This window comes from Notechis scutatus, chromosome 2, assembly GCF_049901735.1.
Source record: "Notechis scutatus isolate UNSWTSFEM ecotype Mainland chromosome 2, rNotScu1.2, whole genome shotgun sequence".
Lineage (NCBI taxonomy): Eukaryota > Metazoa > Chordata > Lepidosauria > Squamata > Elapidae > Notechis > Notechis scutatus.
The window spans coordinates 64265116-64278382 of NC_142010.1; the positions used below are offsets into that span (position 1 = coordinate 64265116).

Consider the following 13267-nt stretch of genomic DNA (forward strand, 5'->3'; position numbering starts at 1 on the left):
ATCTTTTTGGATTGCCTGAAGGGAATAGGAGGTGGAGAGAAAGTGTTCCTGTAGTGGTTTTCCTTTCTCTGTGGTTGGGTTGAGTCAGTGTTGACAAAGAGGGATAAATTGAGCCAGAATCCTCCCTTTAAGTGGGATTCTTAAGGTTTGGTGTTCCCATCTTTCCTGGTTAGCATCTTCATGAGGCCACTTAGTGAGGTGATCTGTCATTTTGGGGTCAAATTATCTTGGTTTAGGGGGTAGCCAAATGATATTGTCCATGTCTAATTCTAGTATGTGGAGGTTGTATGATCCTGGCTTGGAAAGGATGTGCTTAGGGTTATCTCTGACAAGACAGAGTAGTGTAAATATTTGCACCTCTTGAGTCTGGAGTGGTTTCATCATTAATCCCAAATAGGATTGTACTCCCCTCTCGAGGATTGGTGCTAAAATTTGGGTCTTCTTGGACTCATAACTTTTGCAATTGGAAGTTGTAGCTAGAAAACTTCAGCATAATTTATATAGTGTTCCACTTGTGGCCATACTTAGACTGGGAGGCCTTAAGACATTCATGTTTTGATCATCTTGTAGACTCCAGTAATTCATTGTACATGAAGCTGCTCTTGAGGCTGCGGCTTGTCCAGAATGCAACAGTGTGAGCAGTTTGGAGTGCCATGGTATCCCCCCAAAATAACCTTCCCACGAGCTACAGTGATAGTTCGACATGCAGTTTGGGTGCTGGTTAACATGTATCCTTCACGGCCTAGGACCTGGTTATTTGAGGAATCATCTATCTCCAGTAGTCTGCCATATTCTGGATCCCTGTAGATAATTGATAAATACTTGATTAAATAATCATCCAGTTAGACCCAGAAGCAGGCCTCTGTCATGCAGCTGCCCTCTGGACACAATTTTCTTCCAGATTTATAGAGCTCCACCCTGGCCTTATTTAAACAAGCCCATAAAATCTGACTCTATCCTTAGGCCTCAGGCTACATTGGATGATAGGTTTCTTCTATTCTATTCTATTTATTCTATTTTGATCAGTGGAACATCTGTTTCTGAATGTTACTTTTCTTTTTGGCAAGGCATTTTTTTGATTATAGTGCTGTAACCAGGTTGTGACAGATTGGAACGGCCTATCGATTCCATAACTGTAACAAGGGCATTGCAGCATTTATTTGTATCTTGGGGGTTTCTTGTCTAAAAAGTAAACATTACTGTAAATAAGGCACCAACAGCCCCGTTTCTCACTGCAAGAAATCAATCACTTAATGAGTCAGTATTCTCTATGCAACTTAGTTCAGCTGTTTTCTTGACGGATGAAATTCCTCGCACCCTTCCCTCCTATAGATGATTCCTCTTCTTTGTCCCCCTTAGCTCATTGGCTGCATCATTGGCCGGCAGGGGAGCAAGATTAGTGAGATTCGGCAAATGTCTGGAGCGCACATCAAGATCGGGAACCAGACAGAGGGTTCTTCCGAACGTCATGTGACCATCACAGGCACACCAGTCAGCATCACTTTGGCTCAATACCTCATCACAGCCTGGTAAGAGCCAATACAGCCTCTGGGGGGATGAGGCAGGGAGGAAACCTCATTTGTCACAGATATATGCAGGTATTGCTGTGGCTTCCTCCTCCTGTGTCTTAAACCCTGGGACTTTTAGATGGATAGCTTTGTAGGAACCAAAAGGCACTGTTTGCTATGGTGGGTGAGTTGTTAGTTTCTGCAACCATTCTGCCTTTTATTTAATAAAGAGGAATGTTAAAAGGTAACATCCTGCTGCACTCCCACAAGTGTCAATAGTTTTGCACATTGTCTCTCCAGCCTAGATGACAGCCTCCAATCTTTGAATTTCTCATGAGCCAGCCTAAGACTATTATCATTAGCTACAGTATTTTGGGCAGCTGCCTCTGCTTTCCCCTCAAATTCCCCTTGCAGCTGCAAGTACCGATGCAGCCTTCAGTTCTGCTCAGAAAGGACTCTTGTTTTCAGTGTGGAATAACTGCCTTTTATCCACAAAATAACAACACTTGAATGGAATACATGAAAGGATATTTGCGATGGTGTATCACAATCTGGCACTTGAGATGCTTTAAGATTTGGAGCAGGAAAATAACTGTTGCTCTCTTTTTGTGCATTATGGCCACTAGGGTACAGGCTGATAGGACATGGCCTGCTTCTTGAAGAACGCGCTTTCCTGTTTATACAGTCAGTTTTCTTATGGAAATCATTCTGGCACTTATTTTATATATTAATATCTTTACATATTCAAAATCGAAGTAAGCTAAATTTTATCACCGCTGCCGCTCACCGCCTTCAGCTTCGACAGGTAAATTGGTTTCAGGGTGTGAAATTCAGGTATTGATTCAAGCCATTAGTCATGGGTCCAAGACACATAAGTGCCTGAAATACCTTGGAATGCTTTGATTATATAAACAGGAGCTACTAAAAGTATAAGATAACTTCCCTCAACATAACCGGCTCTGAACACTGATTGAGGAAATAAGCTCCTTTTATCACAGTCAAAATTCCTTTTTTCCTGTAAATGGATGATCATAGTCCTAGGGGGATTCTGGAGAAAAAGATCTTACCCAGATGCTGAAATGCTTCAGAGCACCTTGTTCACTATTTCTGTGTGTGTACCTATTCTGTTGCACATGTCATTATGCATGCCAGTAAAAACACGTCTTTTCTGTGAATGCATATCCATATCCATAACCATACTGTTATATATGTATTAAGCAAACTATACATATTAACCCATACCTATGCATATTATGCTGTGTGCAAGCTTGTTCCAGCACACATTGGTACATATACTTCCAAGTATATGTCCACAGATGTCTGCATTTTTATATGTAAATGGGCATGCATGCACAGGTCTCATTCTTTCTCCCTTCTTGTTCTTCAGTTTAGAGACGGCCAAATCTACCTCCCAGACGCCCCCCGTTGACCTCGGCATGACTTTCTCCCAGCCCCTCACCCCTTCGCCAGCCCCAGCGCTGACAGCAATGGCCGCACCTCCCCCAACCTTGCTTGGTCCCCCCTATGCCATCTCCCTCTCCAACTTCATCGGCTTGAAACCCATTCCCTTCTTGACACTGCCCCCTTCCTCAGCCACGGGGCACAATGGCAACCTTGCCACCTACACGACCAAGATCTCCACAGCCAATTCAAGCAAGAAGGGTGAGAGACAGAAGTTCTCCCCATACTGAAGCAGGAAGGTGGGGCTGTGGGGCAGGGAGGGGAAAATTTGGGGGGGGGGGGCCCTCCCATGCTTCACGAGATGGCATCAACATCAGGCCACTCCAAAATGAGGTTACATGGGGGAAGACTAAATATGATGTGAGAGGCAAATCAATTGTATTGGAAAGTAAGGAGATGAGAGAGAATATAACCACGGCAGCTGTTGAGAGCAGTGCTGACTTAAGAGTCAAGAGAGAGAACTGGTTCTTCTCCATAGTTCCTATTTGATCCTAGCTGAGAAGTCTGTAGTGATTGAGACCATCTAAACTTAAACTTTCTCCTCCGTTGGACAATTACACACGCAAAGTGTTATGATTTCTTACCTTCCATTAAACATACCTGATCTCCTTCAGGAAACGGCTTCTCTCACCACCTGATTTCCTGTTGTATTGTTGGGAAATCTAGCAGTTTTCTTAGAGAAAAATTGAATCATACACAAATTCTCTATTTCAAATTGAAGGCACTGGAGGTCTTGGGAAAGTTCTTAACTCAATTGTGGGAGTAGATGAAGCTTATTTGACCAATGGTAATGATAGAGTATATGCTGTGCCACTGCTATATCTCATGGATGATTGTTTTCAGTGGGGGAAAATGGAAAAACAATCTGACTGATAAAGAAGAAAAAGGCATATAGGATTTATATATGGCGCAACATACCAAGAAGCAAACTTTTTGGTTCTCTGTTCTAAGTATTTCTCTCTTGATATGAAGCTGCTTATGTATCTCATTCTAACTATATAAGAATCTCAAAAATTTTTTAAAAATCATGGCTGTTTCTGACAAACACACAGGGTTCTGAATTTTTGCTTCCCCCTAAAAGCTGGCTGGAATAAAAAGAGACTGAAAGGAGTAACTTTTACCAGAGGCCCTCTCTTGTTGACAGGGAGTTGCATAGCAACCATTGGCATATTTGGCTTCCCTGCTAAAAACCTGGGCAAAGGCTAATCAGATAGTGTAGTGTATTACTAAATTTGAATCTGCAGCACTGGCTGCCAATTCTATTTAGTCTCAGTGGAAGACACCTACTGCATGGTCTTTTTTATGGCAGATACCTCAGGAAATCTCTTCTTAGCGGGTCATAGAATAGCTATCATGCCACTGAACGCATCTTTGAATTTATCTTATCCTCATGGGATGTTGTCTCCAATGAGTACTTACTAATACTGTTCAATTCCTTATAGTTCAGCTCTACTCAGCTCTACTTAGTCATAAAAAAAACCCCTGTTTACTCTTAAGCATAGGAAACTGCCATTTAATAACAAGTCCAACTACCAGCCATCTCTGGTTCTATGTTGTCTCCTATGTTGCTAGCTGATAGTGACTCTCCAAGGTATCTGACAGAGAATTTCCCAGCTTTACCTGGAGATGACAAGGATTACATCTGGGAGCTTTTCATGGCAGCCTTAAGGAATGAGTACATGCTCCACTATCCCCATTCCCTCTGATCTATTGTTACTGGGAGGGCACTTGTCAATGCAGATAAATTCATGTGAGTGAAGAGACAGGAATTATAATTTATCCTGACCCTTCTGTCTAAGATAAAGTGTCACCCCAGAGATAGCCAACCACGTAGCTACATTTGGTAATTATCTCAATAAACTGAGGTCCTGTCTAGCAGGAATTCAGCGTAGCTTGCTCCTGAGTAAATAGTTACAGGTTTGCAATGTACAGAAAGTATACTGCCAAGCCAAGGATTTTACAACCAAGTTCCTAACTGGTTATAAACAGTATAGCTTCTCCAAAGTGACTCAGACTGCTGACTCAAGTTGGCATGTTGTATTTCTTTATTCAAATGCTACAAGGTGAATAGCAAACTGTTATCTTTATAAGGTATTGGATGGAATGTGCTTGATTCAGTGAATCAGGCTAGAAAAGAAACTGAACTTGCCTTTTGCTCTGCCTCTCCCGTGGAACCAACTGACTCATTAGCAAAGCCCAGGGCTGTGTGTAGTGTCTGCATTCAAGTAAAACAAAAACAAAAAAAATATTTAAAATTCTGCATGCACGCAACCACATCCTGTGCCATAAAAAGTTCGTTATCTGACCTGTATAGCCTATGCAACTACGCATACATATGTCCTTTGTGCATGGTAATTTTGGGAGAGGAATGTTTGTTTGTTTGCATTGTACCCAGATTTTACAATTCATGGGAGAAGCAAGAAAATCAACCTGCCCCTTTCTAAATAAATGCTAGTTCCCAAGCAGCACATCCTGTGGGGTTTTTTTGTTTTTTTTTTGCTGGATTCCTCCAGGAATCACAGGTTTCACACAGCCCTGATTATGTTGAGCTCACACAATTGGGTACGATGCCAAAGGTGTCTGGGGGAAAAAAATTAACCAGGCTGACTCAAAAAAAAAAAAAATCAGGATAATTGGGTTTAAGGATATCTGCAGATGCGGAGCGTTGAAAGGCAGTGGCATCTGTTTGTTGACGAGATTATTTCATACCTCCAGCTTTGCAAATATACATTTTGGAAGGTATAGAAAGGCCACCATGCCTGTGAAGTCATTGGCTGTATGGTGGTTAAAGGATTGCCATCAATGAAGAAATGCTGTAGGTTTACAGATATAAAATTCTCAGATGGTGTAAATCAATATGAATTCCAATATTTTGATTTCACAAGAAAGGGGAGGATTGGAGCAAAAAGCAAAGCGGGGGGGGCGGGTATTCTTATAAATCAATACAACTAGTTGTCCGTTTGGCATTATACCCTGGCTGGTACAGATCTCTTTAATTTCCCTCTATCACTTCCCGGCAAAAAGCTCTCATCTTTTCTTGCGGCTCTGAGGAATTTCCCTCCTACCCCATAATCCTCTTTGGCTTATCTTTGGAAATGCTGTACATATAATTCTATATTTTTCCTCCTTTGTAACTTATCATTGATTTAATAAAAATATAAACTTTGTCAACTGAGAATTAATTGTTGTACATTTGAGTCAGGCAAAACCCAGAAAGTATTAGCTGGCCACTGGAATGATTAATAAAAGGGGGAGAAAAAAGGAGATTTTATAATGTTTTATCTAAGAACACAGTGAAGGCTAGCATTGTTCGTTTTTTCTTTTCCCTGGCAGCTGGACTCCTGCCTTTTGACAGCCAGGAAATCAGCAGGTGAAACTTTTCTTGTTGTCTTGAATGCTGGAGGAAATATTGTTGATTAAATTTCCACTTGACACCGATACTATGTTCACAGAAGACCTGCAAAGGGGCAAAGATACATCTCTAGAACATGTCATTAATTCAGAATAACCAACACATCTTAGTTATGTTTTGATTCATGGAAAAATATATCAGCGACTCAAGTTCATCAATCATAGAAACTATAAGAACAAGTATTTCTAGATAAGCTTTAAAGATCAAGGTTAACCTGTTGCATAACAGGGGTTTCCACAAATCCGGACTCTACGGCTTTGTGCCCATAGTATGCTACACCGTGATTATGATTTGTTAAATAAAGAATTATTGCTGGCGCACACTAAGCCATATACTGTAACTTGTAACTACAATGAATGGCTCTGTCTTATGATCATGGATCTTGATCATGACATTGTTATTTTTTTAATTTATTTTTTCAGCAACGCAGGATTGCTTGGGTTTTTTGTCTGTTTAGCAATAGTAATAAGACTTATATACCACTTCACAGTCCTCTCTAAGTGGTTTACAGAGTCTGCATATTGCCCGGAACAATCTGGGTCCTCATTTTACCGACCTCAGAAGGATGGAAGGCTGAGTCGACCTTGAACCGATGAGAATCGAACTGCTGAACTGCTGGCAGTCAGCAGAAGTATCCCGCAGTATTGTATTCTAACCACCAGGGCCCTTAGTACCAAGATGAACAACTTTTAAGCAAAATGTTTTCCACAAAATGTGATTTAAGCTTAAAATATTCAGCAAAAATCCAGATGGCCATTAGATGGTATTGAAAGGATATCGGACATTCTAATTCTTCACTGTTATCCTGGTGATTGTTCAAATATTTGCAGCCCAGATATACTGACCCTAATAGTTATCCAGTTCAGAGCAGACACAGATGTGCTTTCAGTCCATGCAAAGTGCCAAAACACATAAGCTGAGAATGTACAACTGGTTGCAGATCCAAGCCTTGTGCTAGACAAATTGTCCTGGTATTGTCAAAACATTTATCTGTATTAAAAAGAATAGAATGGATATTGTACAGCCCTTGGTATTCTCCTGCACAGATTGCCATTGGTCCCATGCTAGCTTCCCCTTTAGCTCCAGCAAAAGAATTCATTATGGCAGCATTCCCACTCTCAGTAGCAGCAAAAACCCAGCAGTAGTGACTCCTTTAGTGAATGGAAAGGGGAACATTATGTAGACATACGTATCCAATGTTCTAGTCCCTTTCAGAGCTAGCCACTTAATGTGGTATGCAAAAAAAAAAAAAAAAGGTTTAAGGAAACAACCGCTTCATGCATTGCATTTTGTTCTTTAAACTTCTCATCTCTCTCTTTTTCAGGAACTCTGCAACTCTATATAACCACAAATTTTTCCACCTTCCCTTTTCTCTTAACCGAGCCATTTTTTCTTTGTGTATTTATTTTAATGATAATAAAGTATTAAACTTGGATGCCGCCCATCTATCAATGACTCCGGGCAGCTCACAAGAAGGAAACAAGAAAAATATCAAATCAGTAGAACATTAAAGATATAGAAGATGGCAAATGTAATGAAGCGAGGGTCTCATTTTCCCTCACCAAAGGCCTGGGTGAAGAGATAGATCTTCATGGCTCTTCTAAGCAACAGTGGACTGGAGTCTGTCAGACCTCAAGGAGAAGCTCTTTCCAGAGGGCAGGCATTGCTACAGAGAAAGCCCACTTCCAGGATCCTGATAAATGACATTGTTCAATCAAAGGAACCTGGAGGCCACCAGCCCTGTAGAGTAGAATCAGCCAGGCAGATGTTGTGGGAGGCAGGCAGTCCCTTAAGTGTTTGTCTAATTTGTATAGCTCCCCATCTCCCAAGTAGGTGACTCTGGGCAGGGTACAACAAAATTAAAACAACAAGTATCTAAAATCATTATCATTCACAAATTTAAAGCATTAACAAACTATAAAGGCAGCTAAAGCAAGATTAATCAATGAAGGGATATTAATAGTAAAGGTTCCATCTCATTGGTTTACTTGTCCCTTGATATCCCCAGGCCTGCCCGCATAACCAAGTCTTATGGACCTCCAGAAGCCTAGAAGTGATGAGGTTCTTCTCACTTTAGGGAGTGGTGTAAAATTCCACATGTGGGAACCACAGCAAAAAAAAAGGCCCATGGCCTAGGACCCACCAAATGTAGCTGCCCGTTCTGTTAGATCTGGTGACGTGGCTGGATGAAAATTGGGGTGAGGCTGTGCCATGTATGCTTTAAAGGTCAATACCAGCATCTTGAATTGGACCCAGAAGCAAACTAAGAACCAGTATAGCTCTTGCTGCGGAGGGGTAATGTGTGCTATACATTATATAACTACTCACACTGCTGCATTTTGCAACAGCTGAACTTTTTCAAGTACTTTTCAAGGACATCCCAATGTAAAGTGAATTGCAATAGTCCAACCAGGCAATCAGCAAGGCAAAAATGACTGAGTGGGGCCCCTTGAACCAGGACTGGTACAACTGGTGCACAATATGAAGTCGTTCAAAAGCTCGCCTAGCCATGACTGCCACTTGCTCCTTGAGCAGAGTCATAGGTCTAAAAAGGCCTCCAAGTTGCACACAGAGTCGGTTGGGGGAAAGGCAACCTCATCCAGTACCAAAGCAATAACAATAGCACTTAGACATCTACTGCTCCACAGTGCTTTACAGCACTATTTGAGAGGTTTATAATGTCAGCATATTGCCCCAACAATCTGGGTCCTCATCTTACTGACCTCAGAAGGCTGGAAGGTTGAGTCAACCTTAAGCCAGTCAGGATTGAACTCCTCGCTGTGGACAGAGTCAGCCTGCATTACTGCATTCTAAGCACTGCACCATCACAGCTCCTGGTGATATAGAACCCAAATTCACTTAGTCTTGCCAGGGTTCATTTGATGTATGTTGTTTCCCATCCAGACCTTCACAGCCCCAGACACCAGGATAGGATGTATCATATAATTCACCAGGGACCAAGTATCACCAAGATTATAATCAGCATACTGACAATACTTTATTCTATGTCAACAGATATGTTCACTTAGTGGGCTCATGTAGATGTGGTATACGGGAGGGGAAAGTAATCCCTGTGAGGCATCACACAACAGGCCAAGGGTGGGAATGTAATCGCCACTAACTGGAATGGACCCCATAGAAAAGAAGTGAACCTGTACAACTGTGTACTTCCCACTTATAATCCTCTCAATTGCTCCAGGAGGATACCACGATCAAAAGGAAACCAGTATCAAAAGCTGCTGAGAAGTCAAGTAAGGCAAGGATAGACACCCTACCACTGTCTTGTCTTTGCCAGAGGTCATCCAAAAGTGCAACCAATGCTGACTTTGTTCCATACCCAATCTGGAATCTGAAGGAAAGGATCCAGATAATCTGATGCATCTAGGATTTGCTGAAGGGGTTACACAACCATCTTCTCAACCACCTTCCCCCAAGGGAAAGTTGATTACTGGGCAAAAGTCCTGCATTGTGTGATCCAGTAATTGCTTCTTCAGGAGGAGGCATATGAAGCCGCCTTAAAAGGTAAAGGAACAATCCTCTTAGTCAAAAATTAATCACTAGCTAGGACCCATTCACACAACACCCTCTATCTACTTTCATGAGCTAGGAAGGGCATGGATCTAAAAAGCAAGTGACTGAGCCCATCATTCTAAGGATCCTGTTCACTTCCTCAGATCCAACAAATTCAAAACTTTCCCAGATAACCAGGCAAGACTACCGTAGGCATCTCCTGAAGACCAGCATCCAACTGTGAGCATATCTGAGCAATTTTGTCCAACAGATGCTGAGCAAATTCTTCCACCAGTCCCTACAAAAGGTGTCAGTCTGTGCTCCATTCAAAATCCAAGAAAGAAATACTTAGACTCCATAGATTAGAGAAAAGAATTCTTTTACTGAAGAATGAAATGGTAGCATCAGGTAAAATTCCGAATCTGAGAAATTAGGCGCGCAAACCACATATACAAAGTGATGGAATTGTTCCCACCCCCCAAAGTTCAAAAGATTCTTCCAATTAAAAGTTCTGGATATGATCATGTGGACATCTTCAGGTGGTGATGAGGCCTCTGTCCGTTGACCTTGGCATATTTTGATAAAGATTTGCAGCTGTGCAAAGGAAAGAAAGCTAAGCGAGAAATAGAAAGCTAAAAGCAGGAATTTATACTCCCTCCCCCCACTCCTCATTTATACAACACAATAATGTAACACCTCCAGCTCTCTTCCCAGACAATTCCCCCTCCTCCCCCTCCCCGTTACTTATGGCAGCCAAAAGATGCAAAGCAGTAGCAGAAGATCTTGAAGGCTGACAAAAGGTTTCCTTGCTCCATTTTACTTAAGAGGGCTGATATCACCCCAAACCGGTCTGTGGGGTGGCAATCTGAAGGCACAACACGGGCAGAATAGCATTGCCACTTCACTGTCTTTGCTGCTGAAAGACAGGCCTCTTGCTATTGTAACTGATGGTCTAAATCAGGTTTGCACTTAGTTGAACACCAGTATTGTTCTAGACATCTCCCATTTCATCTCCCTCAACTCATCCATAAATCATGAAGAATGACAACATTTGCGAAAGGGGAGATGTCACATAGACATGATCCAATCCAACCCCTCAATCAACCCTGTATTCCAAACAGCAATAAATTTCAGAAGGACCATCTAGCAATGCAACTGGAACAACCCCCAGCTACCCTCTGAAATCTTTCTGGGTCTATCAGTTGCAAGGGGTTGACCAATCTAATGGATCCAGCCTCCCTGCAGTGGATTGCAGCTTCAGAGAATCCCATAGTAATCAAGACATGATCTGACTATGACAAAGGGGACACTAATAGCTCCACCAGCAAAAGATCACATAGCCACTGCTCTGACAGGAGCACCAGATCTGGTGTGTGACCACGGTCCCATGATGCCCATTGCCATAATGGTAGCCATGAACTCCTGAGCGACCTCAGATTCCACTCCAAGGTAAGGCAAATTGAAGTCCCTCAAGACCATTAGTCCAGAGAACAACAACAACAACCAGGAGGTGGACTCAAGGAGCTCAGACAGTCAGTAGCAAGCTGGAAGCCAGGGCTACTGAAAGTCTGGTATCCAGGTATCAAGGAGCTGGAATATAAAACTGATATAAAACACTGGTCGAGTATTCTCTGGGAGTGGCCCATTCCTCATGTCCTGCCATATTTCCTATGCCCATAACCTGTACCAGGTTGTATGCCATGTAGGGCTTTATAGGTAACCACCAACATCTCGAATCACATTCTGAAACAAACCAGCAACAGTACAGTTTGTGAAGCAGAGATGTTACATGGACATATTGAGACATGCCAATTACTGCTGAGGCTGCTACATTTTGGACCTGTGAGTTGACTAGCGCATTCATGAGGAGTGACCCTTCCATGGTGCACCAGGCAGAGTTGTGCAAAGATCTTCCTGGCTATAACGAACACCAGCTGCAGATCCAAGGAGATCCCCAGATTGTGTACCAACCTTGAACAGCAAATTGTTACCCTCATCAAGAAAGCAAGGTCTAAGATGGGATATCCTCAGATCTGGGTGAACCAAACACTCCCAGCCATTCTGCCTTAGTAGGATGGAGGAGATATATTTCTCCCCATCCAAACTCACGTGGCCTCCAGGCCCGAGGTTTTAACAGCCATTGTCTGGCCCAGAGTCAAAAGATATAACTGGGTATCATCATACGTCAATTCAGCCACTCTGGCTTGTTAAGCAAATCATGGCTAAAGCTAAATGCAGCTCAGCATGAGGAATGAACCTTTTCAAGCTGGAGGAGTGGAGATAGAATCCTCTATATGTGTGTTTCTATTACAAAAATATGTATTTCATAAGGATTTGCTTTAAATACAATAATATGGGATTAAGTCCTGAGGAAGCACTATAGAGAAACCTTTGTGGGTACAGTTTACTTCCATGCATCTTTCCCACATGAAAAGACAGGAGAACTCTGCAGTGCAATTGCGTTAGCATAGAAATCCTATAAAATAGACACATACATTATTAACTTGGGAATTTTCAGTCATGTTAGTCTTGGGGAACGTTCCCCAGACTTCCTTTGATTTGATATCTTTGCTTTTCTGCTTAAATAAACTAACGCAGAAACCCAGGCATTCCTTTCATAAAACCACTTTTGCTGGTCAAAACTAAATGTTTGAATCAATATAAACCAGGGTGGGGTGGGGGGATACAGCCTATGCAGCTCCCAGAAACAGCAGAAGCAGGAAGAGCCTTTCTCCCCAGATGCCTCCAAATTATAATTCTAAAGAAAAGTTAGAAAGGGTAAGAGTTCTGAACTACATCACGAATAATCTTATTTACTAAGGTTTCATATGGAAAATAAATGTCAAAATACGTAAATGTTTGACACAGCACTGTTAAAAATGTAAATGGATATGCACTTTGAAAATAAATAAAATAAAAACAATAATCTTATTTACTGTGTGTTAATTCATGTTAATTACATGTGATTCATTTAATCACATTTACTCTTCATTTTAAATCCAGCTGACTGGGTTTGGAAAGCAGGTGGCTTGGCAAGCCACTTAACACTTTTCCTGAAGTTGTGCTCTCCTGTTACAAAGTGAACTCCAAGTGAAATGGCCAAGATGCCACACACAAGTATGAGTGTGATAACACTTGTTAAGATAAACCATTTCTTTCTTACACAGGGTAGCAAGCTAGGGCTACAATTGCAGCCATGAAAGTTACCGATGCCACTGTGAAGGGCATGATGGCAGTCTAATAGAAAATATTTGTAGCTCAGAGTTGAACTATGGGGTCCTTGATGCTCTCTGAGCTTGGTGGTTGTTGTTTTTTTGCAAACGTTTCATTATCCAACTAAGTAACATCATCAGTGCTGAAGGGATAATGAAACGTC

At 41.8% G+C, this 13267-nt stretch overlaps 1 protein-coding gene across 6 annotated transcripts in view; it reads left to right on the plus strand.

The window, feature by feature from the left end:
• Nucleotides 1-12811, plus strand: part of PCBP4 (poly(rC) binding protein 4) — a 55720-nt gene extending 42909 nt beyond the window's left edge. For 3 of the 6 annotated variants that reach the window (XR_015747537.1, XR_015747538.1, XR_015747539.1), the window contains 5 exons: nt 1360-1529; nt 2896-3170; nt 6303-6339; nt 7706-10198; nt 10692-12811. Coding sequence is in view for 2 of the 6 variants with exons in the window: in XM_087954933.1 (XP_087811059.1) it covers nt 1360-1529; nt 2896-3170; nt 6303-6343 (486 nt within the window). In the remaining 4 variants the exon portion in view is untranslated. Of the gene's footprint in view, nt 1-1359; nt 1530-2895; nt 6141-6302; nt 10199-10691 lie in introns of those variants that run through there. The other 3 variants (XR_015747540.1, XM_087954933.1, XM_087954935.1) reach the window with 3 other exon arrangements.
• The last annotated feature ends 456 nt before the right edge of the window (nt 12812-13267 follow it).